The sequence below is a fragment of the Pagrus pagrus genome (genome assembly GCF_965226575.1).
Source record: "Pagrus pagrus genome assembly, chromosome: 19".
In the NCBI taxonomy this organism is placed as follows: domain Eukaryota; kingdom Metazoa; phylum Chordata; class Actinopteri; order Spariformes; family Sparidae; genus Pagrus; species Pagrus pagrus.
In genome coordinates, this window is record NC_140203.1 from 7,633,350 (window position 1) to 7,659,055 (window position 25,706).

General features: G+C 41.5%; 1 protein-coding gene across 4 annotated transcripts in view; it reads right to left on the bottom strand.

Annotated features, from left to right (window-relative positions):
- Positions 1–25,706, bottom strand: part of ptpn13 (protein tyrosine phosphatase non-receptor type 13) — a 50,215-nt gene that overhangs the window by 3,823 nt on the left and 20,686 nt on the right. The window contains exons 8-38 of one of the 4 annotated variants that reach the window (XM_084383640.1): positions 20,635–20,727; positions 18,267–18,366; positions 16,072–16,288; positions 14,445–14,519; positions 14,167–14,338; positions 13,710–13,860; positions 13,481–13,619; positions 13,096–13,248; positions 12,395–12,577; positions 12,123–12,285; positions 10,429–10,849; positions 9,714–9,820; positions 8,813–8,866; positions 7,334–7,423; positions 7,047–7,154; positions 6,771–6,902; positions 5,796–6,268; positions 5,289–5,405; positions 3,970–4,063; positions 3,592–3,677; positions 3,340–3,505; positions 3,000–3,214; positions 2,788–2,886; positions 2,333–2,706; positions 2,089–2,242; positions 1,612–1,767; positions 1,281–1,452; positions 908–1,118; positions 690–775; positions 539–600; positions 35–190 (exon numbers count right to left, since the gene is read on the bottom strand). In XM_084383640.1, the coding sequence (XP_084239766.1) occupies positions 35–190; positions 539–600; positions 690–775; positions 908–1,118; positions 1,281–1,452; positions 1,612–1,767; positions 2,089–2,242; positions 2,333–2,706; positions 2,788–2,886; positions 3,000–3,214; positions 3,340–3,505; positions 3,592–3,677; positions 3,970–4,063; positions 5,289–5,405; positions 5,796–6,268; positions 6,771–6,902; positions 7,047–7,154; positions 7,334–7,423; positions 8,813–8,866; positions 9,714–9,820; positions 10,429–10,849; positions 12,123–12,285; positions 12,395–12,577; positions 13,096–13,248; positions 13,481–13,619; positions 13,710–13,860; positions 14,167–14,338; positions 14,445–14,519; positions 16,072–16,288; positions 18,267–18,366; positions 20,635–20,727 (4,979 nt within the window). Of the gene's footprint in view, positions 1–34; positions 191–538; positions 601–689; positions 776–907; positions 1,119–1,280; positions 1,453–1,611; positions 1,768–2,088; positions 2,243–2,332; positions 2,707–2,787; positions 2,887–2,999; positions 3,215–3,339; positions 3,506–3,591; positions 3,678–3,969; positions 4,064–5,273; positions 5,406–5,795; positions 6,269–6,770; positions 6,903–7,046; positions 7,155–7,333; positions 7,424–8,812; positions 8,867–9,713; positions 9,821–10,428; positions 10,850–12,122; positions 12,286–12,394; positions 12,578–13,095; positions 13,249–13,480; positions 13,620–13,709; positions 13,861–14,166; positions 14,339–14,444; positions 14,520–16,071; positions 16,289–18,266; positions 18,367–20,634; positions 20,728–25,706 lie in introns of all 4 variants that reach the window. The other 3 variants (XM_084383639.1, XM_084383641.1, XM_084383642.1) reach the window with 3 other exon arrangements.

A 25,706-nucleotide genomic window follows, 5' to 3' on the forward strand; every position in this document is an offset into this window, starting at 1 on the left:
GAAATCTGAGCAGCAAATGTCAAACATCACTCACTTTCAGCAGCCTGTCTCCCACTTGCAGTTTCCCTGAGGACTCTGCTACCCCTCCTGGTGTGATGGACTTGACGAAGATCCCCCTCTCCCCTCCAATCACAGAGAAACCCAGACCTCCTGCTTGAGGCTTCTCCAGATCCAGCTTTATGACCTCCTCCTGCACATTCATAAAAACAAACAAGTTAAAGGTGATCACGCATTTGTTTAGACAACTGTCTGGTAGTTAATTAGCTTTTAAGAAGGCAAAGCTAATGAATTAAAGAATGCTGTAAGATGTAAGCTCAGTGAAGCATTGATAGTAATCAAAATATCATTGTGACAAGAGTATACATCCACATCACATCAGCATTAACACATCAATACAATTTTTATAGGGGTCAATAAAGAAACTTAATAGTCACCAAAAATTTGAAATTTCTTAACAGAAATCTTAAGAAATTCCACAGTAGAAGAAGTTTTAACTCAACATTATTTGAATATAAAAATAAAATGATATCAAAATTACCTCTGAAGGACAAAGTGCTGCAAGACATTCTGTATCTCTTGGATCTTCTCCTTTAAGAAACCCTGTTAAAGAAAATAAGGTTGCAATTATGCAAAATAATACAAATGATTTATTTATTTTACAGGTGGCACCACTAAGATGTGAAACATACCATTCATGCTGGAGGAAACCTTGGGGCTATTGTTGTTGTTAAGAAAAGAGACACTTTTCTGCCCAGGAGAAACCGGCTTTCCATCCCTTTGACAAAGAGAGAAGAAAAGAAAAATAAAGTTAGTGAAATGATGTATCTGGGGCTTTTTTAAAAAAGCCATTCAGATCATATAACAACAAATTCAGCATGAAAAATATGCTAATTTTTTGTTAGACTACCTGGTGGCCTTGAGAGAGAGGTCATCGAGGGAGAGCTCCAACAGTCTGGTGCTCTCACTCAGAGTCAGGTCCTGGGTGGGAGCACCGTTGATGTAGTGGATCAGATCTAATGATCTCAGGCTTCCCTCCTCAAAGGCCACTGAACCCGGCTCAATGTCTTTCACAAACAAGACACTGTATATACTGTCACTGCCACCATCCAGAACCAAACCTGGTGATACAACAAAAAGTAAGGCAATTTAGTTTGACTTGAGCTAGATTTTTTTTTTTTATGCCACATCTGGGAAAAAGACCTATGAACAGTGGATATCCAGTGCCTGAATTTAACTTGTGCAAGAGATGTTTAATCTTGTTAATGAGGGCTGCTTCTTACCCATCGGTTCTTGGCTACCCTTAAAACAAATGTCAGGCAGCAGGTGAGCTTCTATGGGGGGCTTCGGAGCCTCCAGGACCCTCCCTACCACCAAGTCAACCACACGGGGGGCCGCACGCACAAGATTAACCACCTCCGTGTGGCCCATATTGCCCACATCAGTGTTGTTCACCTGGAGATAAAAGATACAATATAAAGGAACTGTAAGACACTTTTGGGAAACACACTTGGCTCTTGGCAAGAAAACAAATTAACCATTTCCAGGACGGTTGAAATGACTGAAACATGCTGTAGGCTGTGACCAGAATAAGGGATTAGGGATGAATCATACCATAATCATTCGGTCCCCGGGCCTGAGCCTTCCATCTCCTTTGGCTGGATCCTGGACAATGTCATGGATGTAACACCCATGATCGTTACCTTTGGTGAGGGTAAAGCCCAGGCTGCCCTGCTCTGACTTTACCAAGGACACCTTTAGCTCGACTTCCTGAAAACAGAGATGAAACTCGGTTAGAGGATTCAAAATGTTGAACCGCATTTTAGTGCAATTCCTTGAGAGTCTGACTTATCAGAAATGTTTTGATCACTAATCCCCATTTCACACTGAACAACACCCACTAATATTGGGCTTTTGTCTTCATTAAAAGAAGAACAATCGGCATTAATTTCTGGCTCAAATGACTCTGCAGTAGTTCTGGATGGACATGCCAATTTTGAAAAGAGTCAAATGCCTATTTTTGGTAGAAATTTGGTGTAAAAATGGTAAAACTTTCTAGTTCTATCTAAACTTCCCTTCTTTAGTCCTTACCGGGACAAACTCCTCTATGTCCTGTCCGTTGCCTGATAAGGTGAGGTTTAAGGGCAGAGGCAGCGGAGGAGGCAGGGGATCTGGGCTAGGGGCAGAGGTGGAGGACACCATAGGCAGGGCAGGTGACTCCACGTCCACAGGGGAAGAAGGACACCTGTCCAAACAACAGTCAAGACAGAACTATATGAGAAATCAGACAATATAATTATTGCAAATGCTAATAATATTATCACTGATATGGTACCTCTTGCTGAGGTCCGATCTCGTCATTGACAGGTTGGGGGAGTAGAAGGCTGAGTGGATGGTGTCGTCCAGCTGGCCAGTGCTGTCATAGCGTCCCAGTCCCATGTTACTGCTGGGGGTGTGGTAGACGCTCCGCTCCCAAGTTTGCCTACTGTGCTCCACAGTGCTCGGGCTGAAGGCTTCTTCTACCTCCTCGTCCCCGTCGGTGCTGTCACTGTAGCTGTTGTGTCGGCCGGGAGTTTTGAGCCGCAGCCTCTCCAGGGCCTCCTCCACCGCACATTGACTCCTCTTGGCTTGAGGAGAGGCTGTCTTGCCGAAGCTCAGGCTGGATTCTGGCTGGGTCACCAGTTCCTTTCGGGGTGATGACATGGGCGTCTGGGAAGAAATAAGGTAAAATAAAGCTTCCAAACATTCCTGGTCCACACAGCAGTTACAGAGTGTTATTTACTGACTCACTAAAGCTGAAGTGTCCATTTCAGGAAGAACCCCATGTTCAGGTCTACAGAGAAGCAAAGTCACCTCCTGTCCTGTTCCTCGCAAGGCTGATATCACCTCCTGAGAGAATATAAATAAAAAAAATAAAAATAAAATAAAATAAAAGATGCTTTCAAACTCTCTTTTCCACTGATTTCCAGGCGTGACAGCAGCAGGGAGATAATCCTACTTACATGTTGTGAGAGTCCTTTGAGGGAGGTTTGGTTGACCCGCATGATGACGTCGCCCACGTTGATGCGACCGCTCTCTGCAGCCGGTTGGCCAGGAAAGAGCTTTTTAACCCGAACCATGCTGGAGCCGTGGGGTTCGTCTGGGATGCTCTCCTCTCGACTGAAACTGAAGCCCAGCCCTGATGTGTTCTTCAGCAGACACACCTCAAACATGTTATCTGTGCGGACAGAGACACATCAGAATGTCACGTCAGTCGTTTATCATCATCTGAAGAAGGAGTGAGATGCTAAAACTCAAAATGCACAGCAGAATCCGTAACCGTGTGGCACGCTGTTGCCTCACCTGGTGTAACAAAGCTGTACTCTGGTCTTTCTTTGACCTCAAGCAGCTGCTCTTTGTTGCTCTGGTCTTGGTCGCTGTCAGCACATTGCAGCGTGCACTGAGGTGTGAGGGGAGCATGGACACTGTCTGTAGGCAGGTGACCCTTCTCCAGCAACAAGTGCACCGTCTGAGGGAGACAATTGATTCACTAAGCATCAGTGGCCTAGCTAACAGCTAATCAGCGGACTGCTTGTGATAAATGTCATCCCTTACCTGCCCAGTGTCTCTGAGAGCCTCTACTGCCTGCTGGTGAGTGGCTCCCTCCAGACTTTTTCCATTGACGGCCATCACACGATCACCTGAGTGTAGGACACGCAGAGAGGTTATGACACATAAAGTCAAAACACAGGAGTAAAATTCAAGCACTTTTTAAGGACTTAAACCAACCATTTCCAGACTCTTGAAGCATTTATCATCATGTCTAAATGTCTTATTATTAGCTTCTGTTAGCAGAGCTGAGATTGGCCCTGAGAACGTGCATAAAGTCAAATCCATTGGACTGCCACGGAAAATCCAATCAAGAGTTCTTCACAAAGAAACCCACAATCTTTTTTACATCATTATTTCTAACCGTACTGCTGATGCTATTACCTTTCTGTATCCGTCCATCGAGCTCAGCAGCTCCTTTCGGTATGATGGCTTTGACGTAGATGCCTCCATGTCGAACAGTTGTGTTGACTCCACCCTAAGAAATGATCACACCTCTTAGTCCAGTCAGTCAGAGAGAAAACGGTTGGATTTGTATTTTCTATGGGGGTTGATGAAAGGTGTGGGTATTTGTTTTTTTTTCCCATTTTGTAATTTTGTAATTGTTAAACAATAAATGCTTTGTCTTTACTCGGGTTTCAGAAATATCACAATAGAGAATTTTTTAATTAATTTTCTTTAATTCTGTTGTTTTTTTATTGATGGATGTGTGAACAGCACATAAAAACTGGCTCAGATTTATGCAGAGTAGGTGTTGCCATATTTTTAAAAATGTTATTAGCTGCAAAATAAATCAAGATCATTTATGCTCTCAGCAGTTACTTTTGTTTCCTTGACTCACATTTACTCTCATTCTTCCTATTCCTGTCGGTGGATGATCTTTTATTATTAACATATTAGACAGAAGAGACTCAATAGCCAAAAACATGGTTACATTTAAAAGAGAGTGGTTCATTTCTTCATCCTTCATTGGTTTGTCCTTAGAATAACTTTATAATGACAGTATTTTCTTTTTAAATGCCAAAGACAAAGCAATTATCATATCACAATTATGAATTAGTTGAAAATGAAGAACTCCACCGTGATGTTATTGAAAAATTACCCAGAGGTCAAATCTAAAAGATCAGAGATTAATTTCTATTCAGTGCCCATTTGGTTATGATGGTCTTGATGATGGGTTGATGGTTAAGATGAATTTCATGGTTATTTCAGTATTTGCATTATTAATGCTCAGTTATTACTCCAAACACAAATGTTTGACAGCAACCTTGGTTTGAACACAGTCACATGATTTGTTACTGAGTGTTATTGTGGAGCAAATGAATCCATGCTAATCAATGAGGTGTTTAAAATCCCTCAGAGAGAAATTATATTAGTTTCACTCCAATGAGTCACTCTAGAGTCAGCAGCAAACATGTAGGACAGCCCACTAACCGGCCCTGTTGAAACTGTTTAACTGTGAAGTACTTAGGATACTGTGTGACTAAAAGAAAATCCTTACTGATTAAAAGAAAGGCAGCATGCAAACAGAATTAAGGAGACAATAATCCCGCAAGAGCTTCCAGATCAGACAACATTCAGCGTTAAGAAAGCAACCAAACCAAGCAACATATAAACCCAAACGCACAACAGTGACAAGATGAAGGAGGGAGGGGGGAAAAGGGCCAAAACAAAAAGATGGTGAAAACCTTGCCGAACAGTACCGTGACACTTAAGCCCAGGCTGCTGTCTTTTTTGGACAGCTCAACGTCAAATAGTTCTCCTGGACAGAGACTATTGACCCCTGAGGCATTACCATTTAAATTATCCATGATGTTTTCCTGCAAACAGAGAACAGGGTATTAAGTTGAATTATCACAAGCTGGGACATGCAGAGAGAAGAAAGGGGTGAAGTGAGAGTGGGGAAGCTGAAGGAGGTGGAGCGGAGAACAAACAAGCAGATATTACATTCAAGGAAGGACATGCAGTGCAATTGACTTTGTAAATGCAAAAGGTTACATACAACAAGCAGTTAGTTGTACCAAGCATCTGATCAGTAATGCTTGTTTGTGAAAGAAGCATTCTTATCCTGTTTTATGTATATAAAGCTCATATTTGCTTCCCCAGGATAAAAGAAAACCTTTTGTGAGTTTCATTCATAGATGTCCCGATTAGACTTAAAAGCAAAGAATCCATTTAAGCCACTGAATTCATAAACAGGAAGGCCGCACCTTTTTGACCTTGAGCTTCTCTTGACTACTGGAATAAGTCTCTTCATCCATGTCTGAATCTCCCCTGTCAGAATGCTCGGACACTTTAGGAGCTTCTGACACTTTAGCTTTCCTAGTTTTGGGTGGCAGAGCCGGTGGCATAGGATCCAAACCCACGTTAGGTTCTGGTCTGTGAAGTTGGACAGCTGTGGCAGCAGCTGTAGCTCTTTCTAGACACTGCTGAACTCCATTAGCAGCAGGGGGCTGGCTGATTTTAGTAACACCACTTGTCCTGGAGTCCTGAGAACTGGTGTGCTGATGGACTGGGGAGGAGGTGGATGATGGTGTGCCAGCGCTGTGGAGAGGAGGGCTGGGGCTTCCCGTTCCCACCTGCTCCTCTGACGAGGTGTCAAAGTCTAGTTCTCGTCTCTGGCCAGAGTTAAGTGCCTTCAAAGCAGACTTGGCTTGGTAGGGAACAAAACCCGCAGAAGATTCTGTCAAAACAAGGAAGAAGAACAGCAATGTTAGTTTACAAGTCTAGAAATAATAGAAAACACTGGTAATCTTTATTAGGTTTTTTTTTAAATTGGATCTTAAACCTCCAAACCTTTACTTGTAATCTTCTTAAACATCTTACATTTTAATTATCGTTTTTTTTTTTAATTATCCAACCTAGAACAATAGTTTTTATTTAATGGCTTTCTTTTTCATGGCTAATTGTGGCTCATATGGTCTTAGTGTGTTCCAAAAAACCAAAAGATTACGGTTGTCTTAACATAAAACCAATGATCTGTTGGTCAGTGTTGGTCTTACGATGGCAAAGCAGTTGTTAAATTGGAAATATAAGTCGAATCGTGACCTTAAAACTGAAAGTCAAACTGAATCATGAATTTGGAGAATTGTCACACACCTACACTCTGTATGTGATGACATGGAACAAAAACAAAAAAACATGAATTTTACACATAGCAGCAACAAACGTATCCCTGCTTTTACCTTTGTAGAGCCTCTCTTTGGGCTGTGACACCACCAGTGTGACATCATCAGGAGCATTTTGGAGGATATCGATCGTGGAGGCATGAGAGAGCCCTTGCAGCTTCACGTCATTCACTGAAATCAACCGGTCACCTGCGTCAACATTACAACCGTTACACACGTGGAGGACGACCAGGTGTGGCGAGACAGCCAACTGCTAAACATTATCACAGCAGACAACAACAGCACCATAATCCAAACGTATAGGAGGAAGATCACAGCAAAACAGTGACCCACCAGGTTTGAGGCAGCCGTTGACATCAGCAGGACCCCCAGGAGTGATGGAGCTAATGATGGTGCCAAGGTCCATACGACCAGAGTTCTCCCCTCCTACGACCTGAAACCCTAGAGAACACACGCAAGCACGAACAGATGAAAACAACATTCAAAACACAAAACATCAGGGGAACACAGACGCCTTAAATGCAATTTATAATACTTGTCAACTCTGACAGCTGAGAAGTGGCAGCAGAGGCAGCGTGAAATTGAGTTGTTGTTTTAGGAAAACATGTATACACCCTTACCCAGGCCATATTTCACATCTTTCTTCAGGTTTACAGTTGTGATTTCTCTCTCGGGAGACGGTAAGGCACTGAGCTTCTTTTTGAATGAGTCTGTGCAGCAGAAGGACAGACAGCGTTTGTTTAATTTACAGGAATATACGGTAGACGTAAGTGCTGGAGTGTAAGTGTGTAAGTACATTTGACGTACTTGTACTAAGTGTTTCCATTTTTTGCAAATTTATACTTCTACTCCCCTACATTTGTCTGAAAGCTGCAGTTACCACTCAGATTACAATATTTCATACAATTCCTGTCCAGTGAAAACCATGTTTCTTTACATTCAGTAATTTTGAATTGATAAACTGAAGGAGTGGGAGTTTCTTTATGGATTGAGAAAATTCTCCTACTTCTATACTGCAGATTAAAAAGTGATGTGAAGAATGAGACCCTCCCCGTTTCTCTTGGTTGCCTATATAAGCCTTTGGATGATTTGTTTAAGTTGTTTCATGCTGCTGGACTGTGGAATCTTTTTGTGAGGGACAGTCCAAGGGATGTGACTTAATGCTGCATCTCATCGTCTCTCTCCGCTCTGCTAACAGAGCGCACCAATAGCTAATGTTAGTTTATTTAGCGGACTCAATTTCTAAACGACGACGGCATCCAGCGAAACACAGAAGTTCCAAAGTGCCCCTATGAGATTAAACTCTTAAGAAGGAACTGATTAGCTGGAAAATGCATCGTCACAAAGCTGAAAATGCAGCTCTGTGGTTCTCACAGGACAGTGATGCTGCAAACATATGATGAGCTTATAGAACGTGATGCACTGCTGTAGATCGAACCACCCAACAGTATGTACAGGGACTATTTTACTGCACAATGAGTTTTAATGTAGAAGTATTAGTACTTTTATTTAAGTAAAAGACCTGCATTTTTCTTTCATCCGTGAATGGTGTTAGTGATTTCTGACCGATGCTTATCATGGGGTAGTTTTTGCTAAATAAATTTCAGAGGGGATATACAGTAGGCCACTCAGAGTGCAATAGTAAATCTAAAATGTGACAATTAATCAGCTCAGGCAGGCATACAGCATACTGTGGGCCCCCTGCTTCAGCGCTGCTGGCTAATGGGCCTAAAAAGACGGGTTAAGCTAGGATGAAAGGGAAGGTCATGAGCTCTAAGTGCCAAGCATGAAGCTATTAAATGGTGGGACCGAAGCCAGTTCCATGGGTAGTCTGTACTGTACACAGACTCAGTTCTCTATTATATAATGCTGATTTGGAACACAGACTTTTATTCAGTTTGCATATCCGTACTCAGCTGTGCCACGATAACCGTATGGTTATACAAACTGAAGAGGGAGATTAAGAATGTTGCAACATGGCCGAAGGTGGAGAGCGTTGGGAGATTTCCTGCATTTTGACATTACACTGTGTAAAAAGGATGGAGATAAGGTGTGTATGTATCTGGGGAAATGGAAGCTAGAAAAACGCTGATGCATACCGTTGACAGAGGCTGGGGTCGAAGGCACTCCAGAGGAATTGTGCATGCTGACACCTGGGAACAGACCACAAGAGATTAGCCTTGTACATGACACAGAACGATGAAAACTTCTTGCTTCGCTATCTGCTAATTTACAGGCAATAATGTTTATAGAAACATGTATCCGTAAATAACCAAATAAATAATTAAATAAACAAGTAGACAATTTTATGTGACTACAAGCGAGTGAAGTAAACAAAAACTGAACTCAAAATAGAGCATTTGTTGCCGTTATTATGATTTCATCACTTTCTTCAATACGGACCAACAAACAACACTGGTTTTGAGTCAAACTGCGCTTCTCCTGTGATTAATTGACTACTAAAAATAAGTTGATTCAAATCTGTTTTCCAAGCCTCCATGCTTAAACAGGCAAACTATAAAAAAAATCTATAGCCTAGATTTAGTAGGTACATTTTCTGTTTTCTAACATAAACTAGCAAAGCACTCAGTAGAGCGCATAATACAGCCAAGGCCAAACCATCCGCTTTTGATTTCACTCATAAGCCCCATTCACAGACACATGCCATCTACATACACCTGATTTTTGTTAATTTAGAAAAAGATTCATGCATTATTCCCTGAAAAATTTAGGAAAATGTCAAAAATGCCCTCTCTCTCAATGTCAAAGAAAGTGAGAAACATTACTGTATCTGTCCTTTTATCTGGATCTGCACCAAAAGTTAACGGGTCTATTCTGAGCTGAGATCCATCCTCCAGGGACGAAAACTGCTAAATTGAATCTTTCCCTTTTAAGAACTTGCCCACAGGCCTCTCCATTTGTGAGCACAGATGTACACTTTCCACTAACGCTTTGCTTCACCAGGGAGCCGCATCATCCTTGACCAGTCAGCATCCTTACCTACAACATATGCATGGCCAGTGTCCTCTATGGAAGAAGAGTCAGATTCCTTTTTGGACCTGCTGAGACTCCAGGCTGGGCTGCTGTGGGTCACTGTGCTAAATGATCTGAAAAGGAGAAGACACTCACTTTCATTCTTACTTACTATTAACATTTATGTGTATTACAGTTTTCAATGCATACAGAATCCTCTGTCATCTGTACAGCTGACACGAGAGGGAGCAGCTAGCACAAAAACAGGTTTGTTGCAAATTAAAATAGGAACACACACGCTGGTTGGCACAATATCACAAAAACACAAACACAGACACAAGGGCGCATGCACACCCACACAGACCCCAGAGGGTTAATTAAAAGCTGGAAGTAGAGCTCTCTGTGTCTCTGTGGTGTTAGGCTGTGCTTCAGTCCCACCAACATGTCCTCACTTAGTAACCTTAGTCTGTCTTGAAGCGAGCTTGGAGACTGTGACACTAAAGACTTCACCAACTAATAAAGACAAGATCCCACTTCCTTAACTGAGCTTGAAATAAAACTTTAAAAAGGCTCAATTAAAGGAGTAAAACTTCATAAAACATCCTAGTTCCTGCTTAGTTTAATGGATTGTAAAGTAATGAAATGCCAAATAAACTCCTACTCCCACTATGATTTTTATTCAGAACTACTCTCTCACATAAACTAGTGTATTTAGCAACAAATCTGGCTTCCTTCAACTCACTTATTCTGCTGGTGTGCGAGGGAGTCTGTGTCTGAGCTGGCTCTCTGGTGCTGTTGGAAGTGAGAGGCCAGTTGGTTGGGTTGTGCCTGATTCTGGCCACGATACGACTCCGCCACTCGGTGCTCTGGAGACTCTGGCATTTGTCCGAGGTTGTGGTGGGAGCGGCTCATTATCCGTGGATTGGAAAGGACCGTGGAGGCCGCTGGATTGAAACCTGGAAAGTGAAGCTCATCCTGGACCAATATTGGGCCAGACGGTGCCTTGTTGAGGGCCACCTCTGAGTAGGAGATCCTCTTCAGGTGGTCTGGGTTGGAGCGCGTCGACAGGCTAGGGGCCAGGCTGCCTGAGCTCACCGTCCTCCCCACCGAGTCTCCACTGCGAGGGTCGAGGGAATACTGCAAACTGCTCAATGGGCAGTTCTCTGAGCACCAGAGAGGACAGGAAAAACAGAATGTGACTGGACAGTTTAAAAATGATGAATAATGACCTTCTTATTTACAACCCAGTGTTTCCCACACATATACTTAACTTGGCGATTTTAGCATTTCTTTCTTTTTTGTTTCATCCATCCAAGAAACGCCATTTTTTCTATCTACTTTCCTATTTCTTAACCTTTTGAAATAGTTGGGATGCTGTTTAAAACATAAATTAAAACAGAATGTGATCATTTGCTAATCAAATAACAGTAAATTGAAAATAGTACAAATATTATGTTGTACCTCATCAACTTCATCGTTTCTTGGAAATGCATGTTTATTCTGAATTTGATGCCTGCAACATGTTTCAAACAAAAACACCTGTTTGGAACGTTCCATAGATGAACAGGTTCATTGGTGTCAGGTGAGAGCATCACGATTAGGTGTGTGAGGGGAATCTTTGAAAGGCTCAATTGTTCACATGCAAGGATGGGGCGAGGTCCACCACGGTGTGAAAGACATGATTGTATAAAGGATTTCTGTTGTCAGTAAACAGTTTCCTGCAGATGACTGCATTTCTTATTTATTTACATTTTACACAATGTCCCAACTTTATTTGAAAATTTATTGTACTAAAATAACAAAGCAGGGAAATTCTGAAGAGCTTAAATGATCTGAGTCATTAACATCCCTCAGACATCTCAAGTTATTATTGTGTAGATGGAAAATGCAGGTACTGGAGATATCCATCCTAATCATCATGTCTAATGGTCAGGCCAGAGTCTTCTTGGCAGTCAAGCTAGAGGGAGTGCGAGGCATGGGGCAGACAAAGTTATTCTCTTGTTCATCCAAGTGAAACAAATCAAACCATGGAAGACACCGTGAAAGAGATAAATAATCAGTTCAAGTCTGCAAACACGTGTTGATGGAGATTTTACATAATTGGAATATTTGTGGAGAAATTAAACTTGCACATTGACAAGTGAGGGGAAAGGACATGACGAAAGATTATATTCATATGCAAATGTTACAATGTGGTAGACCAAAAATTTATTTTTTGGCAAATGAGAAATATGCCAAATTTTAGAGAGGGGAATGAGTGGGCAGTAGCTTTAATCTGCAGAGGATATGTGGGATGGCTGACACATGCATCTGCAGCTGGAGGTTTGCTGTGATGGGTCACTTCTGTTTTCCTTCCTCTCAGTGAAAATATGTCTTGCCAGCCAAATATTCACATCTGTCTGAGCCCCAGGCCATATAATGTGAACCCCCTCCTACCTAGGTCTTGGAGCTCCTGGTTATTTTGGCGCGCCTTCATCTGCAGGTGGAACTTGTGCTGATCAGAGCAGAGCTGTAGCAGATACTGACAGGTCTTGTTGCTGTCTGTCTGAAACAGGTGCTTAATCCCATCTGATGTGTTCTGAAGGCAGATCTTCTTTTTCTACAAGATATTAAGTTAGCATTTACATGAAAGTGAGGACAGGGCTGTGTAGAATGAATAAATTGCATTTGCCACATTTATTTCTGATATTATAGACACAAGTACATACTGTAAAAGAAATCTTTTTTGTCTCCCTCCAGGGGAACCTCAGCACCGCGGTCCGATTTCCGTTAAGGACCTCAAAGATGAGCACCCCCTTGCAGTAGACACCCAGCATAATGCCTGTCTGCGACCTCTTTTCAGGAAGCACCCGATGGAAATGGACGCCATACTCTGTCAGCCTCTGGCTCACCTTAAAAAAAAAAAATCAAGACAGAGTATTAAATTCTCTAAATTACACAATAATGAGATAGAAGGAAGCGATGGATTAAAATTGAGGACTTTTCATGCAGAGAGGAGGTTTTTTTAATCAGGTCAGTGGCCGACTAGTGCACTGATTTTTATCTGATTATATATAATAAGATGACATTATTCAATCTGAAGAAAATAGAGCTGCTTCTTTTTCTTTGCAATATTTCTCAGAAAAGACTCTTCAGTCTCCGAAGCAGCTCTATTTTCTGAGAAATATTGCAAAGAAAAAGTAGAATGCATTTGTGGGACTGAACTACTTTTGTTTGAAACATAAACTCAAATCCATTTCTTCTTTTTCCAAAGTAGACTCATTGGCACTTCCTTTTCTGGAACACCACAGAAAATATACATTGTGTTTGTCATAGAACACTACTACTTTCCACATGTGTGGTAATTACTAAAAATATTCTGTTCCATCGATCTGAAACAATGATTCTTATACACTCTGGTCTTGCTGACCTTGAGAAATTCAAACTCAGTCTCAGACTCAGATGCTCCATAGTAGTTGCTGTGAAGTTTGGGCAGCTCCTCCTTGATGGTCGTCTGGTTCACCTTATCCAGAACCGACACCGGCAGGTAGTGCTCCAGCCTGAAATAAGTCTTCCCGTGGAGCTGAGGTGAAGAAATGAACAGGGTTACTTTTAAAATCACTTAATTGTTTCATGAAGTTTAATCTAATAGGACCAATATTAAACTTTATTAAGTTTTACAAGAGGAGTTGGTACTCATACAATAAACCTAAGATAGGATTCTAAAAACAGAAAAGGCATGAATGACTCTGAAGTGAAGTGTTGCTAGCTGCCTGATAATACATTGATGATGATGATTTAAAGAGATTCAGTACCTCAGGTTGGTAGTCACCAAACTCAGCCTGCAGTGCCAGAGAAGCAAGGACCATGGCATTTTCTGTGTCACAGCGCACCCTCTCCTCCAAGATATCCTTCCTCAGCTGTAGGTAGTGCTGATGTTTGGTCATAGCATGCCTGTTATACACAGAAAAAAACAAACATTTAAATGTTTCGATAAACATATTACGCCGACACACATTCTCATCTGTGATAATAGACTCTTACTGTATGAGGTTGACGTCATCAAGGAAGAATTTGATGCGTAAGAAAAGATTAAAAGGCACATCGGATTTCTTCTTCTTAGGATCCTCCTTCCATCCCTCCGGGGCCACTTTGGTTAGTTTGGCATCAGGATCAACGAAGAAAAACTCATTATCTGTGTGGATGATTTTAACGGGGAGAAGGTTAGGGGGTGGGGGAGATGGTGGAAAACAGGGGGCGATGGAAGTCAGTAATGTCTGTCTGCCTGCAGCAGTGTAGGTTTTGCATCTTTAATGAGACATCAGGTGTAGATGAATTTACATGGAAAGACCATTAACCTCTACTAAAAATTAATGCAGCCTCATCTAATATGCTCAGCATTTCATCTCAGTTTTATCCTTTGCATTTAAGATGGGAAGATTTTCTTCTACATGTATCTGCCACTCAAACCACAGTCATGCACAGGAACAGCATACTTTACCTCTGAGGTATGCTAGGCCAAAGAGGTGGTGCTCCACAAGCCCGATGTGGGCAACCACCATATCAAGAACGTCTTTACACACCGCCTTGATGTCACAGCTCAGCTCCAGCTTTTGGCTGTTCAGCAGCACCACAACCACCTTCCTCTGCACTTCCTCCACCTTACCACGTTTCTTGTTGGTAGAGAGAGGGAAAAACAGATGAAGTTATAAATGAGACGAGCAGTTTCTTTGACACACACCATGAATACATACATTGCTAATAAATGTACTTCCTCACCATTATTGAAGAGGGAACAGATAAGGCAACACAGGGCTCGCTGGCCATCTTCACAAACTCAGGCCCATGGAAGTTCTGCCATTGGGGTAAAGATGGAAAGAAATTGTCAGTGAGAGAGAGCCTTTATTTTTCACCAAAGATTTAAATGAATCTGTGCCCGTTGGTTGGCTCGTGTGTTGCTTGGTTTGTCGGCAGGATTACACAAAAACTACTGAATGGATTTTCATGAGACTTGAATGGAGGATGGATCCGGGCCCAGATTAGACACCATTAACTTCTGATATGGATTTGGATAAAGAGACGGATCCAGAACATTTATTGTCACTTTTTTTAACATTGTAAGATTGAGAATTTTTTGACATTTTCCCTAATTTCCCAGGAGTACAATTTTATGTGGATTGAAATAAAAATCCAGATCTAGCAGATTTAAAAAAGAGAGGTTAGTCTTTTCAGACGCTATACAGTAACTTAGACAAACCTGCAACTACCACCTGAGATAAAGTGCAATTCTAATTTGATTAATTGATTGCCAGTTTTCCATTTCATTCTTTGCAATTCTCTTATTATTAACTCATGTATGTTTCGACAAACATTGAAATTTGATACATTCTGCATATTTTTTACCCTGTAATTAAGAAATGCTATGTGGTTTACCACAGTCTCTCACTATCAGTATCAACTGATATACAAATCAGGCTGGTTTGGTTTGTTATTATGAAAACTGATCCCGTTTGAAATATAATCACCAGTTATGAGTGCTGAGCTTCAATACAAAAACTTCTGATAGACATGCATGACCGACTCTGAAAGACATTTTAAACCATTCCTTTCTACACCTGTTTCAATAGCTGCTCTGATCATGAGACTTCAATGACGACAGCTCATGTGATGTTTGCAAGTGCACACACACTTCCTTGTTGGATCTCTGCTGTAATCAAGTCTCACCAGAAGAGGAAGAGCAAGATTCCTTCACTCTAGCTCGAAGGTTTTTGTTTTACCAACTGGAAACCCCCCACATCCGAAATGATCAATTTTCAATCTACCATAAACACGCTACAGCGAATATGTCTTGCCTTTGCAAGTATAATTAACTAAATGGGAATATAATTCATTCACAGTATTTGAGGTTTACTGCCAATATCAGCAGATTTGTTGGTATGTTTTCCACTTGTGTTAGCACATTTTCACAATTTGTGATAGTTGGTGGGATAAATCAGACTGTACCCACAAGTCCCGCAAATTTGTAATCACCAAAGGGAGGCCGACATGAATGATGTTTTCCAGCAGAACAACGAGTGAGCACATCATTAACAAACTAGTTGCGAATGAGCTCATGGGAGTTAAATTTGTACATCCATCATCAAGTACTGCAATATAAACAGTGAGACCTCAGGGGAGGGAGTTCCTATTGCAGTGAGTGTGTTGAAATGATGTCTTCAACCAGTTTCTGGATTTGGCTGTGTTGTGTGTTTGTGTTTATATGTGATCAACAGCTCCATAGCAATAAAGCAAGTTTTGTACATAAACGAAATAAATGTTTGCATAGCAGAATAAGATGATTTTCAAAGTTGCCGTGATCATAAACAAGTTTATCCTCGAGTTTGCTGAGCCAACGTAGAGCAAAGACCTTAGGTTTGCGCAGTTGCACAGAGGAGGTGTAGAGAGGGTCTCGAAGGTCGAGCATGGAAGTGCGAGCTGGGGCCAGGACGTCATCTGTGGGGTAGAGGTTGGCCCTGGACAGCCTGCTGGCCAGGTGGGCCTGGAGTCGCTGCACCTCCTCCTCTTGCTTCTGGAGGAGCAGCTCTGCTCCAGCCAGACCTTCATCAGCTGCCCCTTCATACTGCCTACAGGGAGAAGAAAAGAGGAGAGGAGGAGGGTTGGTGTCAGAACAGTCTGATACTGTTAAAAAGCTGAATGGAAACAAGACTGTTGTTCAGTGTGTGATGCCTCGTGAGATTTTTCTCTTATTTACTGACTTTTTTTTTTTGCTTTCTCCATAAAAGAACAACTTAAAGTAGAAACATGTGGGGGAATATGTCAGACACAATGTGTTTACACACAAAAGACAAACACAAACACCAAACACTAGCGGATGTATTTTCTTTAAGCATCAAGGGAAAACAAGTGCTCGGTGCATTTGCTAGCAGGCATAGCAACAGCAGGCAGTTCTCTGTAATGCCAGAGATTAGAGAGATAGAGATTGCTGAATGTGGATGTCACATTGGATGACCTCACTAGCGAAGCATGAGGCTGACCCTGCTGCGCCACACCAGCTGTGTGTGGCCCAGAGGAGCGAACAGGGTGGCTTCATCGGCAGCTTCCCTTTTCTGTGGAGGGTTTTCAGTGCAGGCACCGATTCCTCAGGGGAACAAAGGAGCAAATGTATACAAATGCATTCGATTCAAGATGTAAACGCTTCTATGCAGTGGGGCAGGTTGTGAAACTCATGCAATAATATAGGTGTGGACATTTCTCAATTCTAAGATGCATTGCGATACAGACATGTAAGATTCTGCATCGATGCAGTGACACCAGCATAATCAGGAGGAAGAAGTCTCATTGAGATCAAAAATCTCTTTTTCAAGAGACTCCTGGCCAAGTCGGGCATTAGCACAGTTGGGTTACAGACATAAAACAAACATATAACAATTAAAATAAAGACAGATAACGAAATGCTGAGACATTAACAATCAAAACATTCAAAACATCTACAGCCAACCACTTTAAAATGCATCTAATGAGACCAACTCCCGAAGATTCAGACAATTTTGTAACCAATTCCAAGCAGAGGGAGCAGCACACTTAAATGCCCTTTTACACAGTTCAATACTGACTTTAGGGAAAGTTAGTAGCCATAAGTCCTTGGAGCGAAGGCCGTACCACCTTTTTTGAAAGATGTGAAGTTTCACCCTACACAAAATTATATCCTATTAATGTTGATCCTCCAGCCACGTCTGGTCAAGTTGTAAAGTTACATTTCAGTGTTGCTCTCTTGCATTGAATTGTGGGCGAACATTAAGTTTGTTGGGAAATGTGCCATAGTGGGGAAGTGAGTTACATATAAAAAAAAAAAAGCATTTTGAAAGCGGACATCTGGTGACATTTCAGATTTAATGAATTTACTGGGAAGAACGAATTGGAAAAAAAAAAGTTAGCCATTTCCACCTGAAGCTAAAGTCTGCAACGAAGAAAACGCACCAGCTAATCGGCCAAGAATTGAGTAGGTGCAGTCAACTTTTCCGTCCAACTCTGCGAGAGTTGTCTCCAGCAGTGTCCTGTTTGTGATGCTTGTCACATTTAATAAGTGCCCTGTCTCAGAACTGTTATGTGATGACAGTATTTTGTAGATTACAGCACACTTGCTTTGCGCTGCAGACAGACTTATGTTTTGTTTTTCTAATGTTAATATACTGAGGTGTGTCACACAGGTACTGGTGTTGAATAGATGTAGCTTTTCATATTGTAGACTGTTTGAGTCTGACTTTTAAAAGGCTTCCTAAATAAAAAGGGAATCTAGATATATCTGATACTAAAATAAAAAAAGGATAAAATACAATAAAACTGAGGATGCAATACGCTGAGATGCATCAATTGTGAATTGGAAACAAATCATGAGGCCACTGAAGATTCACACCTCTATGCAGTAACATTTCCCACAACTCTTTAGAGTTAGATTTTTTTAGTTAAAGGATTCAACAATTTGCAGATTACAACTGGATTGGAAATCAGGTTACTCTGAGCAACTGGAGTGGCAGAAAGAAGATGGAGAGTAGCTGTAGATTGACTGCTTAAGGGACAAAACACAACACGTGTGTGCATTACCTGAGCCTGTGTGCATTGTGACTCGTCAGTGACAGGGCGTCGTGTTCAGAGGAAAGCGCCAGCTGGGAGCCATACCTCCTCACGTCGCCTGGTTTCTTAGCTGGAAGAGACATGGAAGTATTAGCTGTACACACGCAAAAAGGATTACATTTTGTTTTCAAATGTACACATTCAGATCACAACACACCCCTCCAGATGCAGACACCCACACTATGAGGCACAGATACCTGTATGAACATGTGTTGGAGGAGGTGGAGTAGTTATAGGAGACTCAAATCAGGTCAAACCAGCGCTACAAATAGGATCTCTGTTGATTTCAATTTGCATACATAAGACTACAGCATTATAGCAACAAAACAGTCAGACAGTGCTGAGTCAAGTACTGCCCCATATAGTAACAGCCTTTCCAGTTGTTACTTCATGTTAAATACATTTTTCAAAATAAAACTGACACTGTCTCCACGAGTATGTCTCAACTCTTCCCAGCTGCCTGAAGTCAAACTTTCGTGCATGAGTATGGGCGTGGGTCATCTTGAATAAATTTGCTTTTGACCTTTGTTATCTCCGTCTCCCACTGCACTGACTCGTTTGAGTAAATTAATCTTGATTATCCAGTCGTCTGAAATTATTATAAAAACAAAGGCACATCTGAAAGCACATTGCATGTAAATACTAAGAGTACAGTGACTAATATATTTTGATAAATATATAAACATGAGCGTAATTACATATTGTGAGTCTTAATGCGTGAGTTGCTGTTATGTTTATGCTTTCTCCTATTGTGTGCAACATCTCCAGACTGTCATGGTAACCAGTGAATACATATCACAACTCACACAACATGGGTGTTGTTTTTTTTTTCAACACTGCAGCAATTGTTTTGTTTAATGCTGTAGGACAACCTACAGGATATTGTATTAAGTCTTTCTTTGTTGCACAATTTCATTTTGCACTGACAGTGATGGTAATGTTATCTTGTGCAATCCTAAATTGCTAAAGACATGACCTAATTCCATTGGCAGCACCAGATGAGTGACTGACAGCAGCTGTCGTGGCGGTTACCTGGAAACTACAAAAGGAGAATCAAAATTGAGAATTGTCTTTAGTTTAGCCCATAAAGTATGGTCAGTGAGGTTTGGCATTAAGACAGCACAGAATCTGGCTTTAAGCTGGACGGACAAAGAATAATTGATATGCCAGTCTTTTTTAATCCCAGACTGGCTTTCTTTAAAATGATTCACTCACCGTTCCAGGTGTAAATCAGCCCATGATTAGATGGATAAAGCAAAACCAGCAGGGCTCTAGATCTTGTGGAACAAGAATGAGAACCACGTAATCCCAGTGTGAATAATAGATTTAGTCAATTGTAATGGACATGTTATCACTGGCCTGGAAAAGTTGAGCAATTTTTTAAAAATATAGCCTACTTTGGTTTTTCACTTTTACTTCTGCTGCACGCACATAACATAGATTAGTAATGTGCTTTGCTGCACCTGCCACCTGTTGCTGAATAGTTTGCACAGACACACAAATCATGTGGCATAAGACAGGCCAATTCAACTACTGTTTTAGAAGGGCCAGATTTGGAAAAAAAGTGAAGTGCCAAGGCGCCAGACTTTTACATTCCCTATGTGTGACTGAAAGCTCAGAATTTAAATATGTTAAAATAAAAAAAACAATCCACTTTTTTCCCCTCCACTTTCGTTTTTAGTTCTCACGACAACGTGACATTATATATTTGGTGTACATATAAAAAAATCCCCCACTCGCCCCTGCGGGCGGTTTTGTGTTCTGCCTCCCTCCTCCAAGCTCAGGTCCGCTACCAGAGGCCTGGGAGCTTAAGGGTTCTGCGCAGCATCTTAGCTGTTCCAAGGATTATAAATAGAAGTACAAAAAGTAAGATAAACAATGCACGGTTATTATCTTACAAGTAGGTTGTCAGTTTGATTCTTTTAAATTCTGTCAGTTAAAGCCTGTTAAGGTCCACGGCCCACCAGCAGGCCATTCGGCTAGTTCACCAAACTTTACAAATGTAGCTTACAGGCTAGAAACACTGGATGCGTGTGTAGCGCTACCGCGTGCCGTGACCCCTCGCTTTTCCTTTCGGCTTCCATGTTAACAGGTTAGACTGGCCACACTGGATTCATGAGTCCCGTTTCTCAAGTGCGCGTCAAGCGAGGCTGCTGAGTCGCTTCATCTAGAGATTCGAAGCATTGGCTATTTTTAGTGCGACGTGTGCATGGTTCTCAGACCTGAAAATGACCTGTAGACAGTCACACTGACATCATACCAGCGTCTGTCAAAGGGCCTCCAGCTGAATAAGTCTAAATATCAAAAAGATTACGTTTTCCTCAGAGGCATCTTTTACCTTGCCTGTAGTCTGGATCAGAGGAGGTCACCGAGGGGCTTTCGCTTGATGAACTGTAATCACTGTGGTACCTCTGGTGGGTGTGGACTGGATCTGAAGGAAGGTGAAGACCATCAGTCAATCTTGTAAAAATAATACAACATGAACCATGCAGTAATACAAGAGGATGTCTGCGTAATGATGAAACAGATCAAACGTAAACTTCATGCACATGAGAAAACTTAAAAATGGTTATATGGACTTCTTTGAGAGGGATGTTAAGGTAAAGCTGTGTCTTTTTCAAGAACTACACAAATGGTTGTATAACTCCAGCAACAGGTGAACTGACGAGCTACGGTTTCCCTTTACAGGACACTCCGACTGATGTAACCCCAGACCAGTAGACTGTGGCACACAAAGCAGGTATTAGTCATGCTGTTGGTAAACACTACAAATGAAAGACATATGTAACCTCGACTGAAAAGTGTGTGTGGGCATGCCTCCCGTCAGGTTAGAGAGCTTTTTGTTGAGGGCGTAATCTTTTGTCCTGCTTGACTGGGTGAACCACAGCAAGTACAGACGAGCTCACCACAATTATTTACTTCTCTCTAAGCAATGCTTCATAAACTCAATAACAAACTGAAAATCTGTGGCAACACAGGAAAACACGATAAACACTCTGAACACTAACCCTAACCTAATGTGTTTTGTGTTTCGCTTCTTAGTGCACAAAAACTTGAAAGTCCTGCTCTTCAGTATCTGCTACATAGCTTGAATAAGCGGCATTCCCTTGTCATTACTAATGGATCTTAGTTCAGAGTTTCACAGGACAACAGACTTCTCCTTGTAATGACGTCTTTTTTCACTATACAGTAAAAAGCATTAAAATAGTTTTCCATCTTCTGCTAGTCCTTGAGTCACTAAAACGGTACACTGAGGAGCAGTGGAGCAGTTTCTTCAGTGTAATTACCTTGCAATTTACCATCTTAGCTTTAGCTGTAGGTTGTATCATTGTATATACTTGCACATTTTACGCACACATGCACAGATAGTCACACACATGCACTTTTTCTACACTGTCCACTATGTTGCTATATGTGCAGCTATGTTAATTTTGGAGATCTACAGGATGAAAGTGGGGGAAGATAATACAGAGAGAACCCCATTTCTGCCACAAGAACGGCCCTCCACTACTAACAGGATTTTCCAAAAGGGGCTTTTTGGAAATAAATTAGAACAGTATGATTTTATTACAGCTTGGCAGGAGAGAGAAACCAAAACAAGCAAACAAACAAACATATGAATTCAAGTATTTCTGTGATCTTTTTGTAAAAATGCATTTAGAGACAAGAAAAAAAAAACAACAACAATGCACAGCAACATTTAAGTTAAAGCATCTACACAAAGTTTTGTGTGTTGTTGATTCTGGTGACCCCTATGGATAAGAGCGGTACGAGCACCACCGCCTCCTGTCATGGTTTGGAAGCGAGTGAGAGAAAGACGCAACATATTTTTAAAAAGATTTTTCTTTTATAAACACATCTGTTTGCTCGATGCATGGCGATGGAGCATGTACCTATTTGTGGCTTTGTAAGATTAATAAGTGCCGTTCATACACCTGGATTAGCATACATGTAGCCTACAGATAACAGATTTGGTTGCTTGGTAATAGTATTTTTTGTAGCGATAGCTTCAGTTATCAACATTCATTGGTAATGTTATGATTTCTTGTGGAATCCGACCCAATGACGGACAAATAATTATATAGAAATAGTACGTTTAAGCAACAAATGAATTTACATCCACCAATCACGCTCCATTACACAACTCTAAATTATTTTCATAAGCCAGGAACAAACAGTGGCTGATTTTAAGACTACACCATCTTGCATTAAAAGAACATTAATCTCACCACTGAAAGAAAGCATGCACAATAAGGTCAGGTGAGTGTCGCTGATGTGGCAAAAATAACAGAAAAGACCAGTTTGTTGGAGTTCAATTTGATGGAGGCCTTCAGAGGTGTCATTTTAATCTTAATGTAGTTTTTGCACTGTACTTTATATTTGTAGATAAATATATGTTAAAAAAAAATTGCTAAAATGCCCAGCCTACCCTATAATATATTGTGCAGGGGGGATGCATAACAAATTTAGCGCAACAGAACCACAACTGTAATTGACGTGAAAAAATGTTTTGTGTGTGGCCCAGGTGGAAACTTCAATCTTTGTACAGGATTCGACTTTCTGGTCAAACAAATGAGCTTAATTGTGACTGACCAACAACCACATGAGACACTGAGGGTGAATCAGCATATTTAGAAAAAAAACCCCAAAAACCTGGGATCAACATTTCATTGTGACCTCAAAAACAACTACTGCCCTTCAAAGCAATGGAGGAACGCGAGACAGAGAGGGGCACAGCTAATTAAGAGAGATTAACAGCGATATCTTGCTGAGAAACTACAAAAAGGTCAAAAATAGAAGTGCTGCTCCCGCCCATTTAATGTTATTACGTCCCAAGAAATACTATAAAAACAGATACAGTCAAAAGACCTATTGCATTAATGAAATAAATCCCTTTCTCTTTCACCTTAATAGCAGTATAGCTGATGAGTAGCAAGCATGCATACACACAAAAAGGCGATGAAAGAAAGAAAGAAAAAAAGAGGAGAATTTCAGTCATTGTCAGACAATTTTAGTAACGATTAAATACTTTCTGTGAGGCTTACTCCAACTCACTTCTTACTCAACTCTATCTTGTTTTTTTCTTAGGGAGTCACATGCACACCCGTACACATTTCAACTGGAAGAGCGTCATTTCCAGGGAACAATTCATGCAACCTGCATTTATCTCCTTCTCTTTCCTCCCTTTATCTCCTCAACTCTTCTCCCACATCACAGTTTGCCCCGCCTCTCCTTGATTCCCTGCCGAACTGACACTTTTGCACAACTCTTCAGTGAGTACACAAACAGCCTTTATAGGCTATGGCCTTTTGAGGTGTTCATGCTGAGAAGAGACACAAACTCAGACTGTGGGGTTATTTAAAGTCTGGTGGTCCCAGGGAGAAAGAAGGAACTCCCTTTAAAGCGTAGGCTGAAATGAATAATAGCTTACAGGAACCCTTAAGTTCCCCCCTCAAGTTAACATGATGACTCAGAAGAAAAACACGGAGTGTAGATTTTATGAAACTGCAAGTGAAGAAAAAAAAACACATGTGGAAAAATGTCCATTTACAATATATTTATACTAATCCTGAACCTTTAAAGTGTTTTTTTTTAGACATTTTGCATGGTGTGAAGAAAAATGAGTAAGGCAGTTGATTACCATGGATCATAAATACATCTAATGATCAAAAGCTTTTCATAGCTCTCGTGCGGCAGATTTCAGAGTCAACAAACCTACAAATGTTAAAACATTTACGAACAATTTGAGGGTTGTACTTCAGTGAACACCTCCCCTTCCCCTGAGGCAGCGGTGTTCTGTATTGTTGTCCAAGCTGGACCCACCCGGGCCCAAAGCCCCATGACCTGCTGCCAAGTGCCGGAAAAGTCCAATAATGTTTGGAATTCCCTCATCCGCTACGCATGACTCCAATTATAGCCTCTAGGTCTGCAAGGAAAGTTTCTCCTGATTGAAGCACCTTGGCACCAAAAAGGAGGGGGGTGGGGGGGATTGCAGAGGCACCGGGTGAGACATAGGGGGACCAGGTATAAACATGCCCATGCACACACAGGCATGCACACACACAAAATGTTTAGTTACGTTCATGTAATACATATTTTAGTTGAGCACGATTTTCGAGTACACACACACACACACACACACACACAAAGGAGGGCACAGAAGCAGTGTGTAACTGGGTGAAACCTGAGAGCACTGACCACTGCTGCGCCATCACTTTCCTGCAGAAAAGAACAGAAAAAAGTAAGAGAAGAAGAAAGAAAAAGACGTCTCTGCCAAGTAACACATCCACGAGGCCCTGCAAATGGTCTGCGCTCAATTAGGCCCCATTCATACTATCGCGAAATAGCTCTGGGATGGAATACAAAAATATTTGGGCTTCATAGTCAACCTCAGTCAGATTTGATGGGAGTAAACATTCCTTTGTATCAGCATATTGTCGTACATCAACTACGATTTAATATAATCAGAAGCTATTGACACAAAAAATACACAAAGATAATCCACTCAGTCCTTTCTCAGCAAGCACACACACACATATGTATACATACACTGTGATAGGTGGGACAATAGACTAGTGCTACCCACCGCTCTTCTAGGCAGAGCAGCTCCTCTCTACTTCACACTATCATATGAAATCTAAAATGCCAAGTGACTCTGATTACAATCAGCAAAAGGCAAAGGGGAGGGAAGGGAAGGAAGGCAGGACTCGGTCGGGATGAAAAGCCACAGTCGTAGAGAAGAATGCCGTCGGTTGGTGGATCGGTCAGCATTAAAAATAGCTGCCAGAAAAGCAGGGAGCCTGGAGGTTGGAGGGAGCTGCAGAGTGGGGAGTATGTGAAACCAGCAGGAGGAGGAAAGGGAAGAAGAGGTAGACAGTAGTTTATCATATGAAACCATTCATCCTTTATGCTCCTCCACTGTCCCCAGATGGCCAGCAGGCCCATATAGCCCCATGTGACTCTGCATAAAACCAACCTGCCTATAGAGACTTTACTGAGAATTCAATAAGCTCCAGAGGGAAACTTAAAGCTCTTGGGGCTGACTACTGAGGTGCTAAACAATTGTGTTGTGTGTGCTCGGTGTAAGCATGCGATTATATGAATACCTTGCGCGTATGTGTGCTTATATCCGTGTGTTTACAGGCATGGTAGAAAGAAAAACAAAAAGAGTAAGGGACTTGGCCATATAGCATGTGTGACAGTTAGCAGCAGGCTAGAATTAAACTGGTCTGTAATTAGAATCAGCCATTTGGAAACCTCTGTACCAGTGACTCATACATTCTGTCTAAACATCGCTGCACAGCCACCACCAACGATACTCTGTTCAAGCCAGCACCCAGCTCCCATCCCACATGGTAGTTACAGACAGACACACAACCTGTAACTAGTCCCAGTGTCTGCTCACGTCAT